Source organism: Ovis aries, chromosome 4 (assembly GCF_016772045.2).
Source record: "Ovis aries strain OAR_USU_Benz2616 breed Rambouillet chromosome 4, ARS-UI_Ramb_v3.0, whole genome shotgun sequence".
Taxonomy (NCBI): domain Eukaryota; kingdom Metazoa; phylum Chordata; class Mammalia; order Artiodactyla; family Bovidae; genus Ovis; species Ovis aries.
The window spans coordinates 16,413,073-16,434,401 of record NC_056057.1 but is presented as its reverse complement, the minus strand read 5'-3'; the positions used below and the strand labels follow the sequence as shown (position 1 = coordinate 16,434,401).

General features: G+C 37.8%; 1 protein-coding gene across 6 annotated transcripts in view; it reads right to left on the bottom strand.

Moving 5' to 3' along the window:
- Positions 1-3,266: 3,266 nt before the first annotated feature.
- The window catches only part of MIOS (meiosis regulator for oocyte development), a 39,540-nt gene continuing 21,477 nt past the window's right edge, over positions 3,267-21,329 (bottom strand). For all 6 annotated transcript variants that reach the window (XM_042248402.2, XM_042248404.2, XM_042248399.2 and 3 more), the window contains exons 8-12: positions 20,095-20,253; positions 15,456-15,608; positions 13,849-14,053; positions 7,042-7,171; positions 3,267-5,928 (exon numbers count right to left, since the gene is read on the bottom strand). In XM_042248402.2, the coding sequence (XP_042104336.1) occupies positions 5,832-5,928; positions 7,042-7,171; positions 13,849-14,053; positions 15,456-15,608; positions 20,095-20,253 (744 nt within the window). In that variant the 3' untranslated portion in view covers positions 3,267-5,831. The remainder of the gene's footprint in view (positions 5,929-7,041; positions 7,172-13,848; positions 14,054-15,455; positions 15,609-20,094; positions 20,254-21,329) is intronic.

Here is a 21,329-nt window from a genome sequence, read left to right as displayed (position 1 = left end):
AAATAGATGGGGAAACAGTGTCAGACTTTATTTTGGGGGGCTCCAAAATCACTGCAGATGGTGACTGCAGCCATGACATTAAAAGACGCTTACTCCTTGGAAGGAAAGTTATGACCAACCCAGACAGCATATTCAAAAGCAGAGACATTACTTTGTCAACAAAAGTCCATTTAGTCAAGGCTATGGTTTTTCCAGTGGTCATGTATAAATGTGAGAATTGGACTGTAAAGAAAGCTGAGCACCGAAGAATTGATGCTTTTGAAGTGTGGTGTTGGAGAAGACTCTTGCAAGTCCCTTAGACTGCAAGGAGATCCAACTAGTCCATCCTGAAGGAGATCAGTCCTGGGTGTTCATTGGAAGGACTGATGTTGAAGCTGAAACTCCAATACTTTGGCCACCTGATGTGAAGAGCTGACTCATTTGAAAAGACCCTGATGCTGGGAAAGATTGAAGGCAGGAGAAGGGGGTGACAGAGGATGAGATGGTTGGATGGCATCACCGACTCAATGGACAAGTTTAGGTGGACTGTGGGAGTTGGTGATGGACAGGGAGGCCTGGCGTGCTGCAGTTCATAGGGTCACAAAGAGTCGGACACGCCCAAGCAACTGAACCAAACTACCTCAGGAAAGTCAGAATTACCTTATGGATCCATTTTCCAATGTGTTAAATGGAGAACTAAATGCACTTTTTCCAAATGTGATGAAAGAGACGATTAAGAGAAAGAACTGCTTCTGTTTATTATTCCTATATATTACTGTAGAATATGGAATCTAGAAAAATGCTTTCTAAACAATTAAATGTTTTGATTTTTCATAATAGCTTATAACAAGTATCTTTAGGTCAGAGAATAATTTGATTGTTAATTACGGTAAAAACAAGATCCCAGGTCATGGGTAATTTTTATAAAAGCCATTAAGGTGTGTGTGATGGGGTTTCCCAGGTGGCTCTAGTGGTAAAGAACTGGCCTGCCAACACAGGAGACCCAAGAGATGCGGGCTTGATCCCTGCCTCGGTCTTCCCAAAGGTGCCCTGATGCAGGGAAAGGTAACCCACTCCAGCATTCTTGCTTGGAAAATTCTATGGACAGAGGAGCCTGGCAGGTACAGTCCATGGGATGGCAATGAGTCAGACACGACTGAGCAACTGCTCACACAAAAGGTGTTGTGATATACGTATTTGTTTATATATTCATCCTTACTGCAGAAAAACTAGAAGGTGCAGATAAGAAAAACGCCACTTAAAATCCTACTCTTGAAAGATGACCACTGTTAAAATTTTGTAAATACTCTCCTATAGTGTCCCATGCGAATATATTCTATATAGACTATCCTGTAACTTGCCTTTCCTTCCATTTATAAATATATCATGTCATTCTTTGTCTATAAAAACACCCATACTATTTGAATAGTTTGTGAGTATCCCTCACAAATAGCTTATACGTCTGTGACAATTTCTTTACTCTTATTGAACACAAATTTCCAATTTATTATAAACAATGTGATTTCATAAAAACATAAACTTTTGTGCACTTATCCAATTAATCTCCCAGAAACTATTCCCAAATCCATCTGTCAAAGGGTATGAAGCTTTTTAAGACTTTTGTCCTTAGGAAAACGTGTACTAATAATATACTCTTACAAGTTATCTGAGAATGTTCCTTTCCCACAGCCATGAAAATGCATATTATTCTAATCTATACTGGCAAGTGAACTGTATCCTTTTGTCACTTTAATTAACATTATTACCATCTTAATGTTTATTGGCCATTTTGACTGTACAAATCCTTGAAAATATTATCCACTTGTGTCTCTTCCTTATGGACCTGAAAACATTCTTTGTCAATTAAGGGTCTTATTCATATGCATGTTGCAGCTTACCAGTTTGCTCACCTTCTCAGTTTATGGTATTTCTGCTACACCAAACCTTAAAGACTTGGAAAAGAGCAAAGCTGTGCCTTCACCCACTCTCCCCTTCTGCACTGCTGTGTGCAGAACCTATGGAACCACGTAATACTTGTTTTACGCTAGGCTATAACGGGAAGGATTCTAGGATTTCCTCACTATGTTGATATTGGCTATTTGAGACAGACAATAAAATTGGGACAGGGAAAAATGGAGGAAAAATATTTCCTTTTCATGATTAAAAACAAAATGAAAGTACAGATCGGGAACCAATGTTTAGATTTTATGACTGCCTTTTGTATCCCAAAAGCCACTGACATGTTTGTTTGCTTGCTTTTCTCTTTTGGTGTATAAATAGTAAATATAGTAAACCCTCCTTTGTCGTGGTGGATTATCCTCTGATACACAGCCCACAAAGTAGGACAGAGAAGTATGAAACATGAGAAGTGCAGACTGGGAAGTCAGACTACTGGAGTCTAAGTCTTGGCTCTGCTGTAATTAGCTGTATAACCTAGCACAAGTGACCCAACGTCCCTACCCCTTAACCACCTCACGTGCAGAATGGGCACAGTAATAGCGAATCTGCCTCACAGGGCTACCGTGAGGCCTAAACACGGTTATGTGCATGGTACCCGGCATGTAAGAAGCACCGATAGTAACTACTATTCTCAGAAACATACTGTGGGATTAGATATTCACTTTGTGGTTGCTGCTTTGCCACTGAGTTCTGTCCAACTCTTTCGTGACTCCATGGACGGCAGCCCGCCAGGCTCCTCTGTCCAGGAGATTCCCCAAGCAAGAACACTGGAGTGGGTTGCCATTTCTTTCTCCAGGGATCAAACCCGCATCTCCTGCATTAGTAAGCAGGTTTTTTACGACCGAGCCACCAGCCAAGCAGATATTCACTTTATTTATGAATTTACATAGCTATCCCAAGGGAAAATAGACTTCACAGTGTACTTCCTTTTTTATTACCACCACTACCCCAAAATTTTAACTTAAATGAACATCAAGTATAAAAGAATGGCAGGAAAGGAAGGATTATACTGAGAAAATCCTAGATATTTTCTCCTATGAAGGCCAGGATATAAGAGTTGCACATAGATACGAAAACAACCTCAAGTTTTCAAGAGTTGCCTGTGTAGATTGACCCAAATTTTAATTTTCATCCCTGGGTTCCCTCTTCTGTCACACTAAAATCCTAGGTGGTTGTTCAGAGGACTTCTTCATATAGGGAAGAAGTAGTAGTCAAAATACAGGATAAACAAAAGCAGTGAAGTTCTATCTCAAAAGAAAGATTTGTATTGATTCAGATTTGGGAAAACAAGCCCTTGGGAAATGTTTACTACTGAGAGGAATTTATACTTTGTTTAAAGTATATCACATTTAATTAAAATGTACTGACACATGGGTAACCAATAAAGATTAGGTAACAATGACTGTTAAGCACTACTTTTACAGAGCATTCTGTGACAAAGATATAACACTCCATGTTTATTTCATAACCTAACACTCCCAATTACCCTATGAAGGAGAAATGTATTAGGAAATTGAAGCTCAAAAAGGTTAGGTCACTTAGCCAAGACACTGGGGCTAGGATTATAACTTAAATTTCAAAGCCCATACTTTGAGTATCTGTAAATGAGTGACTGAAATTACATTCAGCCATGCAATTAAACACAGAACTACATTGTTCCTAACTCTAATACTTACTGTGTGTAGCACTGACAATGGAAAGATACTTTTAAAATAAACCATTTTAAAGAATCATCATTCTGGAAAGCTGAAAAACAGAGTCAACAAAAAAAGTTACTTCTAATATTAAGTATCAAATTTGCCACCAAAGTAACAGATATTATCTCACTGTATTATTTGCAGAGTGGTCATATACAATTTCTAGATTAGGTGTGTTGATGTCAATTTTTTAAATTAAAAAAAACATCTTTATTAAACACTTCTATTTAACATGTTTACGTAAAATCTCTCATTTTCTAAACCCCAATATTAGTGAACTAGTAATAAAAATGAAAAATTAACCTATTTTCATGGTCCATATACAATGAGATGCAAAATAAGCATAATAAACATCTTACAGGAATATTTGAGATCACAGAAAATATTAGGAGACTGACACATAGGTTTAAACAATTATTTGTAAAAATGTCACCCTTTGGTTATAAACAAGCATATTATATAACAGACTTTATGTCCTATATTGTATTTCCAAAAATTACACATATTTTAGATATAACCCTAACCTAAACGTCAACTCAAAAAATTTACCTTACTTTAGCTAAGGAGAAATAAAAATGTCTATGACAGTTTGACATTAAAGCCAATTTTTCATACTATGGACAGAGTAAATTTGAAAGAAACACTTCACCTGAAGCAACTTTAAGGGAAAAGGTTATATTTTAATAAAGTGAAATCAGGAAGACTTACTTAGAAGACTAGAAAAAGTCCCCTTAGTAACAATCTTTGTTTAAAAAACCCAAATACATACACACAGACACACACACACACACACACACAACTATTTCCAGTTCTTTGATTTAAACAAAAGATCGTCTTGATGAGATGTTTACTGTAGATATGCAATTTTTTCCTAGAAAAGGACCTTTTGTAAAAAGACCTCAAAGCAAAAAATAAATTTAATCTGCCTTTGTTCAGGAGTTAGATCTTATCTCAAATTAATCTAATAGATCTTAGTTTTACCAGGTAAAATGGCTAAAATAAAAGCTTCTGAAATTCTATATTTCTTCTTCAAAATCTAAGTTTCAGGCTTACTATTTTTCTAAAAGTACAACTTTAACTATGAAATTCAGTCCTCTGCATATGTCAGATGATGTTATAAATCTTCGTATTTCTCTTTTAACTATTTAGCTGTGAAAAGGGAAAAAATAAAATTTTAAAATGAAATCCCTGTATTGGCTCAGATATACTTATTTTTAGAAATGTAAAAAGATGAAATTGTCTCCAAAGTGACTCTGTTTCCCTCAACATCTCCATCTACCTTTGAAAAAACAGAATATTCTACAAGAGGGGCTCTCACAGTAGGGACATATAGATTATGCTGAATGGTTGGTCACATAAAACCTTGTACAGACTCTGCATTCTGCACAATGCTTCCAGATGATGAGCATAAGTTGATGAACTAACAGGGAAAGAAACCCTGGAAGACAAATCAGGACACTGGGAAAGCAAAACATGGAAATGGAAAATTTTATACACTTTTCCTTAAAATGGTGCATATTTTTCTCTTCATATGAGAAAAAGTCATAAGACACATTCTCAATTTTGACCTTTCTTAGGAAGACAGTAAACGTCAGTGCCAAAAGATTTATCTTAAAATCAAAGTGTATGAGAGAAAAGACTCCTTAAAAAATATGTATCAATCATACACTGAGAAATAACTCTCCAGTGTAGGGTAGGAGGAGTCTTTCTAATTCTAAAAGTAAAAACCCACAATATTATCTGAAGGGAAACTAACCATGGTTGAGCTTAAACTACTATCTCAACCACTTAATTATTCAAATTATTCTATTTCAAAAGTGCGTAGATTTTACTGAAAGATATCCAATTTCAACGTAACAGGTATGTATGGGTTCAATGTCTGTTCTTAGTGATTCCAGAAGCTGCTTGCAGAGCACTCATAATTTCAACAAAACCCGAGGAAGTTCTTTCCAAAATGAACGTCTTCAAACTACTGAACAGAATTGATGCTCACACTCTGATGTTCATTTCAGCAGCATTTCTCTCTGTGAAGTATATCAAAATCACCCAAACATCAAATTGCTGATTTGATAGAATGATTTATTTTCCCATTACAGGAAAGTCATGAGTGGCTTGTTCTGAGGTATGCTTCTGAGCTACGAAGGACCTCTCTTAGGGAGCTCTGCACTTGAAGGTGCCTCTTCAGGTGACAGCATTTTATGGCTGGACAGTCTCTGCGGGTACCAGATTCCCTGTTGTGTCCAACTGCATACATTTACACGTGCATGCAGACACGGGACACTCGGCGTGATCCCTGAAACACAAGCCAAGTCACAGGTAAAAATCTAAACTACACATACCTACACACATTTATCATATAGCCTATTCATATCTATAATGCAAGTTTTCAAAATGGCATTTGGAAAGATACAGGAATTAAAAACCTGAAGACCAAAAGCATTAAACTAGAAATAAGCACCAAGCTGAACATGGGGAAAAAGTTACCGAAAAATGAACAGCTTTCCTTTCTAAACGTATCTCGTTTACAGTTATGACCGTAACAGTCTGTGCTCAGAGTTTAGGTCTATGCCAGTGTGACAAACTGGGTGCAGAAGTCAGAGCAATGAAGAGCGCAGGGCCACTGGCACCACCCAAAGTGAGATGAAAGTCGCTCAGTTGTGCCCGGCTCTTTGCGACCCCCACGGACTTTGGACCCCCGTACCTTCCGTGGAATGCTCCAGGACAGAATACTGGAGTGGGTAGCCTTTCCCTTCTTCAGGGGATCGTCCCAACCCAGGGATCTAAACCCAGGTCTCCCACACTGCAGTCGGATTCTTTACCAGCTGAGCCACAAGGGAAGCCCAAGATTACTGGAGTGGGTAGCCTATCCCTTCTCCAGGGGGTCTTGCCAGCCCACAGATCGAACCTGGATCTCCTGCACTGCAGGTGGATTCTTTACCAACTAAACTATAAGGGAAGCCCTCAAAGTAAGAGTTAAATATGATCTTGAGTCTCCTTTGTATGAAATGTTTATTTTCTACGTAACAAGCTTATATAAAAGATAACTATTACAGGAGTTTGACATGTATTCTATTGTTTAACTCAGTTACATACTAGACCTTATATATGATGGAATATTCAGTCAGTTGTAAAAAACTGTAAATATATCCTCTCTCTAAATAAAGTTAAATAATGCTTTTCAAACATTTAACCCATACATTTATTAAAGTTTCTTAAACTGTAAGTATTAATTTTATAGTTTAAGGTTATACAAACTAGTGATACAAATGTCTGCATCATCTGTGTTAAGTGACAGTAAAAATCAAACCCATCCATCCCCTGGCTGTATAAACCTGAAGTGTTCAAAAGGCCCTCCGCTTTATCTCCTGTCACCCCAAGCCTACTAAAGAAGGAAAGAACTGATTACCTGAACCAGCTAAGCATGTGTCCGGCATGTCCACCGTGCCTGCAATTGTGACACCATGTAAACCAGTTGTTAAACTGAGCTAATTTTTTGTCCTTGCTCAAGTCTACTTTTTCATCTGATTTGGATCCTCCTATGGGTTAAAAACAATGATCTTCATTAACTATAGCATAATACTTGACTCAAAATTTCTTAAAAGGTAGATCTGAAATTATGTCAAAATACAAATCACACATCATACTGAAATAGCAGTTTTAATGTTAGAATATAGTTTAGATTGAAAAATAATAACCAGAATTTCTTGTATTTTTAACAGTCAATAATAAGTGGAAAAACAGACATTATCAAACCTACTAAGAAGTAATCCGAATTAACAATTTTAGAGAAATCATCAGTAGTTTAAAAATCTTCTCATAAAGAAAATACCAAGTTTGGTTTACAGGTGAGTTCTACACAAACTTCAGGGCTTCCCAATTGGCACCAGAGGTAAAGAACCCACCTGCCAACACAGGAGACATAAGAGACGTGGGTTTGATCCCTGGGTTGGGAAGATCCCCTGAAGGATGAAATGGTAACCCACTCCAGTGCCTGGAGAATCCCATGGATGGAGGAAACTGGCAGGGTACAGTCCACAGGGCCGCACAGAGTCAGACACAACTGAAGCGGGTTAGCACGCGCACACACTTTTCCAAAGTGTAGGAAAAGAGGGGAAATTCCCCAATGCCTTTCATAAGGCAGGTATAACTTTGCTAACAAAACCAGACAAAGGTAACATAAAAAAGAAGATTACAGGCCAATCTCCCTCCTGAACAGACATAAAATCCTAAATACAACATTAGCAAACAGTATGACTCAGCAGCTCTCTGGCGATTTAGTCACTGCGTCGTGTCCGACTCTTAAGACCCCATGGACTATAGTCTGCCAGGCTCCTCTACCCATATATTCACCAGGCAAGAATACTGGGATGAGTTGCCATTTCCTTCTCCAGGGGATCTTCCCAATCCAGGCACTGAACCCAGGTCTCCTGATCTGCAGGCAGATTCCTTACACTGAGTCATGAGGGAATCCCTTGGCTTCCAGGAAAATGAACTAAAGAAACTTCTGTGCAGGAATGTTCATAATAATAAAAATCTGTAAAGAAACAAATGTCCAACGGAAGAATTTGTGTTACAGTCATAAATGGTAAGTAGTAATAAAAATGAGTAAATCACAACTACATTCATCAGCACAACTGAAACTAAAATACAAAAAAACTCCAAGGCTGAGTAAAAACAGCAAGTCAAAGGACATATGCCATTTGATTCATTTATAGAGTTTAAAACACAGGCAAAAGTAAAGTGTGATAAAACTACACAGACAAGCAAGAGACGAAATTAATAGATGGTTTAGGACAGTAGTGACCTTTGAGGAGGAGCCCAAAGAGTTGTGAAGAGGCAGGGAGAAATGACCCAAGGCACTGGTATAGACAGTATTATCTTAAGCAGGGTGGGAGACCCACTGACGACTGATTTATCACAGTACGTGATGTGTACATTTCTAGACATTTGTATTAGAGTCCACAAAAAGTTGAAGAAAAATGTTATTTATACATTTACATTCACACACACACATTTATGTAACTTGCAATGCTTGAAAAATCCTCATTCTATTAATTTTGGCCACCTGAATATGTTTCATTTCATTCTAAAACAGCAAATCAAAATATTTTATGACCATATATGGAGAAAAGGATAGTAAGATAAGTAAAAATATTAAGCTTAAATAAGCAACTGTGTACCCATTAAGACATAACGCTATATTCAAAAGTTCACCTGGGTCATTGCTGATCACACTACTACTGGGACAGTCTTGCAAACAGTTTTTTAATATACTTATATCATTTTGTAATGGTGATATAAAGGTGGTTCAAGGATTTAAGATATATACACACTGAAACTCTTCCTAAAAGCTTAATAAAAACAATTAATAATGAAAGGAAGGAAAAGAGGGGAGAAAGAAAATATAGACCTTTTAAGGATAAAGCATTTTATACTTTTGTGTATAGTTCTCACTGGTGATTTCCTCTTTGCTTTTGTAACTTCTAATCCATAGAGAAAACAGACTGAATCCAGGACAGATTAAGTCTTAGGCTTCTGATAAAGCTTAAAATAACACTACCTCACTGCTATGTGAGAAGGCTTTTAAAGATCAAACAGCTTTTACTTTATTTTTTCTTTTTTTTTTTTTTTTTTTAGTTTTTATTTTTAAATTTTAAAATCTTTAATTCTTACATGCATTCCCAAACATGAACCCCCCTCCCATCTCCCTCCCCATAACATCTTTCTGGGTCATCCCCATGAACCAGCCCCAAGCATGCTGCATCCTGCGTCAGACATAGACTGGCGATTCAATTCAAATGATAGTATACATGTTAGAATGTCATGTCATATTTTTTCAATTTTTAAAAATAATTTTTGCTTTTAAATTTTATATATTTGGTCATGCCAAACAGCATGCACGATCTTAAGTCCCCACCAGGGGTGGAGCCTGCACCCCTTGCAGTGGAAGCACAGAGTCTTAACCACTCAATTGCCAGGGAAGTCCCTCAAACAGCTTTTAAAATTAAAACATTTATAGTGAATCATGAAGGTAAGTGCCACAGAATACGTAAGGGGAAACGAGAGTTTCACTTAGGCACTAACTAGAATAACAAAACGATAATGATGACAGTAAGAAGAAGAATAAACGAATATATAATCTCTTACAAATCTATCACAGCGAAAAGTTAAGCTCTATAACGGCAGGGATTTTTGTCTGTTTTGTAACATTTCTAGTATTTAGCAAAACAGGCACTGTTAAATAGATAATGTTTATAATTTTTAATGTGAAATTAGTTTATAATTTGTAAACATAACTAAATATGTATAGTTATAAATTCAATGAGACACTTCTAAAGAGGTCCAACTTTGAAAGCACAACCCTGTATAAAAATTTGCAACCCTCAGTTAAATAAACTTATGGAAACTCTGGGCATTTGCATCACAAAACATGATGGATTCATGCATCTCTAGCTGCACACAGAGTTAAAAGGAGGTTTGTTCACCTGAATCTTTACACTGCCATGAGCCAATACTTGATTTCTATTAGGCCCTATTTTTGGAGAAGGCAATGGCACCCCACTCCAGTACTCTTGCCTGGAAATTCCCATGGATGCGGGAGCCTGGTGGGCCGCAGTCCATGGGGTCGCTGAGGGTCGGGCACGACTGAGTGACTTCATGTTCACTTTTCACTTTCATGCATTGGAGAAGGAAATGGCAACCCACTCTTGTGTTCTTGCCTGGAGAATCCCAGGGACGGGGGAGCCTGGTGGGCTGCCGTCTCTGGGGTCGCACAGAGTCGGACACGACTGAAGCGACTTAGCAGCAGCAGCAGCAGCAGGTCCTATTTTAAGAATTCAAGAGTCTTCTGATTTTACAGAATAAAAAAGGAAAACGCTTACTGCTCCATAATTAACTCAGTTCAATCTGCCTTCCTACACTGTTCCCTAGACCCCATCACACTCATCTACTCAGTGGTCTCCGCAGACTCGTGGTGATTACCATCGTTACCAATCTCTTTACTCTACTACATACTTTGTACTCTGCTACAACCTGGGCAGGCTTCTCTAAAATCTTCACATACTTAAATCTATCAAACTTTAGAGGACTAGCTTAAATGGCATCTTTATTTTGGTGGGGGGTGGGGGGGAGTTTTTCAGACAGAAGCAATGTTATCTTCTTTCAAAATTCCTAATATTTTCTTTATAAAATATCTAAAATACCCCTTATTCACCTTAGAGAAGGCAATGGCACCCCACTCTAGTACTCTTGCCTGGAAAATCCCATGGACAGAGGAGCCTGGTAGGCTGCAGCCCATGGGGTCGCTAAGAGTCGGACATGACTGAGTGACTTCACTTTCTCTTTTCACCTTCATGCATTGGAGAAGGAAATAGCAACCCACTCCAGTATTCTTGCCTGGAGAATGCCAGGGACGAGGGAGCCTGGTGGGCTGCTGTCTATGGGGTTGCACAGAGTTGGACACAACTGAAGCGACTTAGCAGCATTCACCTTAGAGAGCCAAGTGTATTTCAGAATTTGAAATATTTAGGGATGTTAGAAAAATAATGAGCAAATATTAAATTACACCCCCTGAGGTGTAACTCTTGAGGCAGCATCCTGTAATTAAACACAACAGTATTTCTGTGATGAAATATATGAATGTTCACAAACAAGAGAAATAAAAACTTTAATAACCTCATGTCAATCCTGAACAGATTTTTTTCTTTTGCCAAATCAGATTTTGAAAATTCAAAAAAAAACCTAAACTTTGGCTTTTCAAATATTATAGAGATTTGGGAATGACAGATAAAAGGACCTGTGGACAGGCATGCTCAGTTGCTCAGTCGTGTCTAACTTTTTACAAGCCCATGGACTGTAGCCTTCCAGGTTCCTCTTGTCCATGGAATTCTCCAGGCAAGAATACTGGAGAGGGTTCCCATTTCCTATGCCAGGGGATCTTCCTGACTCAGGGTTTGAACCTACATCTCTTGCATCTCCTGCACTGGCAGGCGGATTCTTTATCACTGGCACCAGCTGGGAAGCCCCAAAGATTCTGAACTAGTATTTATTTTCTAGAACATATAATTTATTTTATGTTAGCTATCCATGCTCATTTATACATTTATATATCATAAGCTCCACGAGGATCTTTGAGTCATCCTAGCAATCAGCCTTAACTTAGTGCATTAAACAAGTATTCAAATTTATAGAGACATTATTTCTGCAGCAAATTTTTAAACAAAAATTTGAAGCAAATATGAGAAAGTTTTAAGACTTGATAAACCTGGGTGTTGACTTTTCATTAAATTAATAGCCTTTATAACAGAGCTTAAAATGCTTTATGGTTTAATTTTCTTCAAATTCTAGAAAACTGTTTTTATCTTTTCTTACCTATTTCAAAAGTAGAAAAACCTGAAAAGCTAGAACCTAGCAAAAAGCAATAGCACTCTAGCCATTACAATTTGCTGAGACTTATGGTCCAAAAGACATATTAAGTTCAATCATTTCTAAGTATTTAAGTTCACATAGAACTTACTAGACACCATATTTTGCTTCCTTGTTCTCTCACTGTAGTAGATTTTTATCTCAAATTGTTATTTTCTATTCATTAGTAGCAACGCCTTCCCTGGTGGCTCAGATGGTAAAGAATCGGTCTGTAATAGGGGAGACTTGGGTTCAATCCCTGGGTTGGAAAGATGGAAAAGGATACGGCAACTCACTCCAGTCCTCTTGCCTGAGGAATTCTATGGACAGAGGAACCTGGCGGGCTACAGTCCATGGAATCATAAAGAGCTGAACACAACTGAGGGACTAATGCTTTCTTTCAAGGCCATAAAAACAGTGATCAACATGCAGTGTAAAAAGTGAAAGTCCTGGATGAAAACAAGTCAAGACTAACATGCATCTAAAACGTTACATACTACATTTGTTAAAAATAAAGGATGGGGCGGGGGCGGGGGGACTTCCCTGTGGCCCAGTGGTTAGGAATCGACCTGCCAATGCAAGCGACCTGAGTTCGGTCCCTGGCCCCAGGAACTAAGACTCCACGGGCCACGGGGCAACTGAGGCCATGCGCCACCAATACTAAGCCGCACGTCCTGGGGCCTGTGCTCTGCAGTAAGAGAAGTCGCCACAGGGAGAAGCCCGCGCGCCGCAACTAGAGAGCAGCACCTGCTCCCTGCAACTAGAGAAAGCCCGTGAGCAGCAGCCCTGCTGAAAATACGTAAGATAGACAAAAGAAATCCATGCTTTAGAAAAAAAATCTATTCTGAAAAACAGTAACAATACTACTAGCAAATCTCTTTCAGACGTTAAAGCAACAATAAAACAGACTACTTACAAGAATAACCTGCAGAACAGAATTATAAAGTTTCATAACTAGGAGGATCTCCCAGTCCAACACTCCATTTATAAGTGGGTTAAAGTGACTCTCAATCTCGCAGACTAAACGTCACAGAGCCAGAACTGAAACAGGCATTCTGATATCAGACGCAGTTCTTCATTCCTTATTCATTTACCACTATGCCAGATATTCAAGTGTGTCTAGCTAAAATTTTTGCCTTAGTATGATTTTTAACTTATATAAATAGCTGAAATATTTCCAGCCACTAGGTACATTTATATTCGATTATCTACTATTCTCAAAAATGTTCTCTGTATGTTGACGTTAAGCAGTATACAGTAATTCTAGTATTTTTAACCATTAAAAAAGTACATATATTTACAAAATAGCTGACGGACATAGCAGAAACAACACCAAAACTTAGAAGGACAGGACTCTGAATGCTAGGTTAATACTTTCCCCATATATTTTCACAGGCAGATTTTGAAGATGAAATAAGAGAAAATGTCAAAGGGCTTTGAGATGATCAAAAGTTCTTTATGCACACAAGATATCTGTTACTTGATGAGGCCACAGTGACTTTTAAGCATAAAATTTAAAAGTGGTAAGAAAACAGTATATAATTATTTAATATTTAAGCTCTTCTTACAAACTTTAAACTGGTAAGCATGTGTGGTTAGAGATACTGCGGATAGAGAGTTTACTTTCAATGTACAGATTTTATAAATTATAGAACACAAAAACTGCCAAGCCAGCAAAGTGGCTTGCTCTTAGAAATAATATAAACCCAAGGTGGTATGTCTTTTATTTACAACATCATTAAATCAATTATGTAGAAACAATTTCAGCTCAAAAGAGTATACTGAATTATTACATGGAATCACGTCATACCAGGACAACTGGAGACAGGCGTTCCCATATTAATGAGGCAAAGTGCACAGCGAGGGAGGGGCTTTCGACAGCCGGGGCAACTTGTCACTTTAGATTTCGTTGGTGAGCCACTGACACCATACTGGCTGAAACCTCGGCCCTGGTGGGGAACAGTGGAGCAGCTGTAGGAGATGGACTTTCCACAAAAATTGCAGCTCACAAACACCTATGAAACAGGTGAAAGGAGAAATAAATAAAACGCAAACTTCATGAATAAAATTTAAAATAACTAAAGTTTGGTCCTAACAAATTATCTTTCAATAATTTTTAAAATTTTATTGTATACTGTAAGTTATCTGCTAAGCCGGCTAGTTCTAAGACTTCTACTTAGCGGTTACATAATTTGAATACTTCTTGTTACTTTGTTTAGTTATATTCTTCCTAACATCACTGATAGGTACAGGAAAACTCAGAAGGATTAGATTCTAAATTTTAGGAATAACAAAGACTAAACAAGAGTTTACACTGGGACATAACAAAATACCTAAATGACTTTTGATACAAATTTCAATGATATAATATTCTGAATAAAATTTTCCTTTAAAGAAAATACTCATTTTCTAAGATTAAAAAGGAGTTAGGGAGCCTATAATAGTAAATAGCTAAAACTCAGGAATAATAGCAATATAAACTGTTCATTTTACCTTTAAACTCCTAGACTCTCAAACACGTATAATACAGAGTAGTAGCAAATATCATGTAACACTACTTTATTAATATTCAGGGTGTTTTAATACAAACAGTAATTTCTCAACTTTCTAAAACAGGAAGACAGCACCATCCAGTGCTCACATCGAGGATATACCTGACTGCTAATGAGATTTAATACTTGGAATCAGATACAGTGATCTCATGTCAAGTGCTTATGTAACAATTGATCTCATGCTGCTTTTTTTAAGTCAAAGTACAGTCGATCTACAATAGTATATAATTTTAAGTGCACAGCAAAGTTAATTCAGTTTTAGAGTATTTTCAAGAGTCTTTTAGGTTATAACAAGACAGTGTTACAGTAAATTCTTGTTTATTTTAAATAGTGCTTATTTCATGTTTTTTAAACTACTGCTTGAAAAATAAATTTCTATGTGTAATTAGACATATAGATATATATTTATGTACTATTAAACAAATCCTGCCTTATTACATATAATAGTGCAGAAAAACACAATACCCAAGTGCAAAGTGTAAGAACATACAGTAGTTAAAATTTGAAAGGTCTTGGAATAGACCAGAAAGCCTCACTCAGACAGTCTTAGGACTGAGTTGGGTTTGCCTAAGATCCTCTAGGCCTGCTGTGGTTTGTTCTGTGTTAGATTAAAGTGCAAGACACTGAGAGGACTGTTAGAAAGTGTAGGATCAAAAAAACATGAAAACTAAACACAAAGCAGAGTCTGGTTAGACAAAGACATCAATGGGAACTCAACATGAGCAAAAGAACGAGTTTATTAATAGCGATTTATTAAACTGAACCCTCAATTGACCCTATATAACATGCTGTAAACACTTCTTTTTTTTGGCTGGGCTATTAGGCGCATGTTACAATTTGATTCTCTCCAAAACAGTGCACTTACCTGTGCTAAAGGCTTAGAACTGGGATCCAACTTACTCCTGTGAATATCAAATTCAGCTCGTTTGTGCCAAAACCTCCAGGCATCTAACAAATTTCTATAATTCTCAATCCAGTACTGAACTCTTTCATCTTTAAGAACATCTAAAGGAGAACCCTAAAAAGAAAACATGAATTATTTCAGTTTCTAAAATTTTCTTGGCTAAGCCTGAAGATTCTAGGCAACATGTGAGTGTGAGTCACAAGGGAAGAAACAGGCCACCTTTTTGCCAAAAGCTGGCTCCTAATGAGGATACAGATAAGTAGTTGATGGAAGCTCCACTACTTTAAACTGGCTTCTACCAGTGACATACATATGCACTGTGTATACTATTCTGTCTGGCCAGGGAAGTGTAATTCTCTCTTAAGTTTAAAGACCTAAGAGCAATCAATTCACCTCCCTGGTTGAATGCAGTAAAGTCAAAAAACAATGCAATTATTTTTTTCTCCCAACAATTAAACTTCTAGGTTGACAAAATATATTTACTCATTCCAAATACACACCAAAACTGCTCAATCACATTTGAAATAATACTGGGCTTGGTCCTTTCAATCTAGCACTGCACTGGGAATTCAGATGCCATTTTAGTATACCTATCTATTTGAAAATTAAAACTGCTTATTCTCTGCCTGGCCTTCAACTAAAACATGTATTTATCTCCTTAAAAGTAAAAAAAAAAAAAAAAAAAAGGCAAGAAAGAACCCACAACTGAACAAAAAATGCTTAGTTCTTTGACCCTTAAGCCATGGTGAAAAGGAATACTTTCTTTCCTTAAATTTACCTTAGATTCCTTCTCACTAACAACTTCAATTTCCTGCCAGTAAGACTTTTCCAAAAGCTGTACTTTCTCTGGCAGCTGTGACGTTCCACATTTCACCTATGCTTGCTCTGAGTTTTCACATATTGCTTTTAGCTCGCTCAGGATACCATCCTTATCTTCACATGAACAAAGCAGAAAAAGCCTCTATCCTCAATGATCCAATGGGCATTAATCTGAAGCCAAGGTTTTCCAGTTTTGGGGCCACAGAGAAAAGTGAAATGTGAGAGCAGTTCGCATTCATCTTATGGAAAAAAGAAACCTGTAATAGCTAATAAAGACAATCTACTTTTAGACAACTCATCAAGACAGAGAAGCACATCTTTCACCTAGTGATTAAGTATTAGTTTCAATTACCAGAGTGAAATTTAGCTAAAAGAACACACGAAAAACTAATAGCTGACAATTTCACTTTTTAAAAAAGTAAACATCTACTGTACTCCTAATTATGACCAACTAGCCAGAACTAACAGAGAAGGCAACAGCATCCCCACTCCAGTACTCTTGCCTGGAAAATCCCATGGACGGAGGAGGCTGGTGGGCTGCAGTCCATGAGGTCGCTGAGAGTCGGACACGACTGAGCGACTTCACTTTCACTTTTCACTTTCATGCACTGGAGAAGGAAATGGCAACCCACTTCAGCATTCTTGCCTAGAGAATCCCAGGGACGGGGGAGCCTGGTGGGCTGCCATCTATGGGGTCACACAGAGTCGGACACGACTGAAGCGACTTAGCAGCAGCAGCAGCAGCAGCCAGAACTAAATCCCTGATTCAAAAAGAAGACTCACAGAAAAATCAGAAATTTTCCTATCCCACTCTTTCCCATTCTGTGGCACTAAGGATAAACTAAGAAAGAATCTGGTCAATTCATATTTAGTAAGTCTTCTCTAGAACCATTTCAATAAAAGTTAAAATCAAATTCTGAAAACGTGTGCAGGAAAACAGTTCAGAGGTTAGGTCTGATCAAATTAGAAGGACTTGGGAAATATTATGGGCTTCCCACAATAGTAAAATTTAAGACCAAAGTGATCAGCAAGTAACCAAACTTCCAAAAGCATTAACCAACGTACTTCAGCAGGAAAGAAACCAGATTTCTATAATGGACTGCAAACAATGTCCAGTACTGAACAATGAAAAAAACTAGACATATTAGAAACAGGTAAATTGTGGTTCAAAGTAAAGGAAAAAGAAAGTTAATAGAACTAAACCTTAAACAGCCCTTATGTTAGAGTAAGCAAAGACCTCAATGCAACTATTAGACATGTATTCAGACTTAGAAGAAAGTGTTTTAATTATAAACGGATAGAGAACTGAACTGAAAAATGTAAACAATAAAAAAAAAAATTGAGACTCTAGAACTAAAAAGTACAATAACTGAAATTAAGTATTCCCTGGAAAAACTAACATCAGATAGAAGGTGAAAGAGTAGCCAATTAACACATCAATAGAATTTATCCAGTTTGAAGAAGTGGGACAAATGAAAGGAAAATGAACACAGCTTCAGATACCCGTGGGACAAAATCAAAAGGTTTAATACTTGCGCAATAATAGTCCAAGAAAGGGAAGAGAATGAGACTGAGGCAAAAAGAGAAATACTTTAAAGAAATAACGCCTGGAAACTTCCTAAATCTGATGAAAAACATTGCCTTGCAGATCCAAAAACCTGAGTGAATTACAAGCAGGATAAAAAGAACCACAACTAGGTTCAAGGTTTAAACTGCTAAGAATCAAAAAGAAAATCTTGAAAGCAGCCCAGGGGAAACAAAGACAATAATATCTGATTTCTCATCAGAAAAAATGGAGGCCAGAAGACTGTGAAACCACATCTTTAAAGTGTTGAAAGAAAATGAACAAAACAGATATTTTCAATTAAAATTAAGCTATGAGAATCTGTCACCAGCAACTCTGAACTATAGGAAACGCTAAAGAAAAAGGCCAAAGGGAAATGACAAGAGATGAAACCTAAGTTTACTGTAAGGAACAGACAGTAAAAAAACAGCATGGCCAATAAACAAATATAAAAGCCTGGATCTTCATTCTTCACATAATTTACATAAAGACAAGCGACTGTTAAGAGCAAAAGCACTCAACTGTAAGCTGGGCTTTACGATGTGTGCAGAGACACAGCACATGACAGCAGAGCAGAGGAGGGGGTCTGTACCTGGGGCTACACGGTGATCACCGTTTTGAAACACGAAACATGAAGCAAAAAGCAGAAAATGTCAGGAGGAGAAGGGTGAAGTAGGAAGCATGATGCACCAGGTGTGAAAGGTGAACTGCTGCTGCTACTAAGTCGCTTCAGTCGTGTCCGACTCTGTGCGACCCCATAGACAGCAGCCCACCAGGCTCCCCCATCCCTGGGATCCTCCAGGCAAGAACACTGGAGTGGGTTGCCATTTCCTTCTCCAATGCATAAAAAAGTGAAAAGTGAAAGTGAAGTCGCTCAGTTGCGTCCGACTCTCCGCGACCCCATGGACTGCAGCCCACCAGGCTCCTCCGTCCATGGGATTTTCCAGGCAGGAGTACTGGAGTGGGGTGCCATCGCCTTCTCTGAAATGTAAACTATGAGGAGTTAAATGGCTGACTCATGAGTTAAGGACGCATATTGTTAGACCTGGAGCAACTACTTAAAAGAAGAAGAAAATGAAGTATAACTAAAAAGCCAACCTATGAAATAAAGTAAAATACTAAAATACTCAATTAGCCCAAAAGAAGGCAGGAAAGGAACAGAAAAACAACACAGAAAACAAACAGCACGAGGGCAGACTAGATCTTGAGCATATCCATATAAAGGGAGGAAACGCCTCAATTAAAAGGCAGCTGACTATCAGACTAGGTGTTTTAAAGCAAGATCCAATTATACACTGCATTTTAAATAGATTTTATAGACTTTGTCAAGAGGTTACCAACCATTTGTATTTCATAGCCATATATCTATACTGTGGTTTAATAGATGTAAGCTCATTCTGGTAACAAAACAACGATACCTTACGCTATAGAAGGACAGTAGCCTGATACCTTAAGGTAAGTGTACTTTGTGGTTTGTGGGCCAATATTTACATTTGTTCCTAAGAAGGTAGGGTTGGGGGAGGAAGCATTTTACTTTGTTTACCCAGTATGCAGCATGCTACTATACTGCATTAAAGGATACGAACAGGAAAGAGAATACCAGGAAAGGGTAAGTTCTGCTGGAGAGCTAGGAAATCTCTGGAAAATGCTCTAAAATGTCACCATTTTTCCAACAAAAGCAAAGTTGTAGGGAATCTTTGCCAGGAATCCATTTTTAATCAGTGGGCAGTAAAAACTGAGAGAAAAATAGATGACTGGTTACTCCAAGTCATGCTCATTTAGTAAATGAGGAAATGAGAGAATAAAAGGGAATAATGAGAACCGAGAGCTGAGTGTAACTTGCCTTCTGTACTTCAAGAAAGAGGTACTGTAATTCGGGTCAGGGAAAGGCAATCTCTTTGTAGGCAGTGTTGTTCTGTCAACAATCAGAGAAATCAAAGAGAGGCTTTTCTGCTTCGTTTGAACTCTACATAAACTCAAGACTGACACTTCTCAAAGGGAAAGGAAAAACTGGGTAATCCAATGCAGGAGGCTTAGGGACAATAAAATAAGGCAGAAGTCTTTTGTAGATCAAGTGATTAGATTAAAATTAAAGTTAAATGTCTCCTAAAGATCCTAAGTAAGCAAACGAGCATATCCACCCCATAAAGGAAGAAAATAGAAGCCTAAGCATTTTTTTTTCTCCTTAATAAACTGCTGCTGCCACACTGCACTAACCTGTAACATGCAGTAACTTGCTGTTTGGACATCTCCAGTTCTGTCGACATAACTCTCCATTAAGTCCACTCCATCTTTAGTGAGGCCTGTAAGCAGTATTCCTTCCAAATTTCCAGCGTCTTTCATTTCATTGGTCAACTTTTCGATGTACCTATTTAACTGGAAAATTCAAAGCTATTTTTCTAAAGCAATCCATTTCACTACTGGTATTTTCTGTTTCATAAATTCTACATTTGGAACAATTTTACTCTTAATGGAAAACATTTTAAACCAAAAACCCTTGTGAAAACCTAGATATGTGATCTCTACGTGTGCATCTATTATAAATTACAATACAGCATCCATGATCATTTAAAATATTTCTTTAAAAAGGAAAGGTATTTACTATGTTTTGTTAATTGTTCTATAAAGATCCACAGACAATTTACTATTTTAAATTTAAAGAAAACTGTCCTTATTATTGAGCTTCCCAGGTGGCACTAGTGGTAAAGAATCTGCCTGCCAATGCAGGGCACACAGACGACTGGGTCGGGAAGATCCCCTAGAGGAGGAAATGGCACCCCACTCCAGTACTCTTGCCGGGAGAACCCCATGGACAGAGCAGCCTGGCGGGCTGCAGCCCATGCAGTTGCTAAGAGTTGGAAATGACTGAGCGTCTGAGCAACAACAGTCATTATTATGCAAAGTTCTTGATGGCTATCAGGATGTAATAGAGTCATGGAATCTGAATTGGAAGAGAAGTTCAAGATTACCAACAATAAACATTTCTTATACGTAGGATGGATAAACAAGAAGGTCCTACTGCATACCACAGAAAATTATATTCCATATCCTGTGATAAACTATAATGGGAAAGAATATGAAAAAGAATGTATATAAGCATGACTGAGTCACCTTGCTGCACAGCAGAAATTAACACAGCACTGTGAAACAACTATACTGCAATAAACCTAGAGCAAAAAACAAAAAAAAACAAAAAAACTTGAAAATCTCTTTTGGGATTTTGATCCAGTAAAGCTCACGAGTCCTTTATAATCTTATCCTAAACAAACAAAACACCAAACCATTTCTTATAAAGTCTCTCTGATTTTCCGCTGCATGCATGCTCAGTCTCTTAGTTGTGTCGAACTCTTTGCAACCCCATGACTTCATCCTACCCCAGACTCTAGCCAAGATTGCTTTATGTTCCCCTAGTACTGTCTCACACTGTATTATTAGCTGCTGCTGCTGCTCAG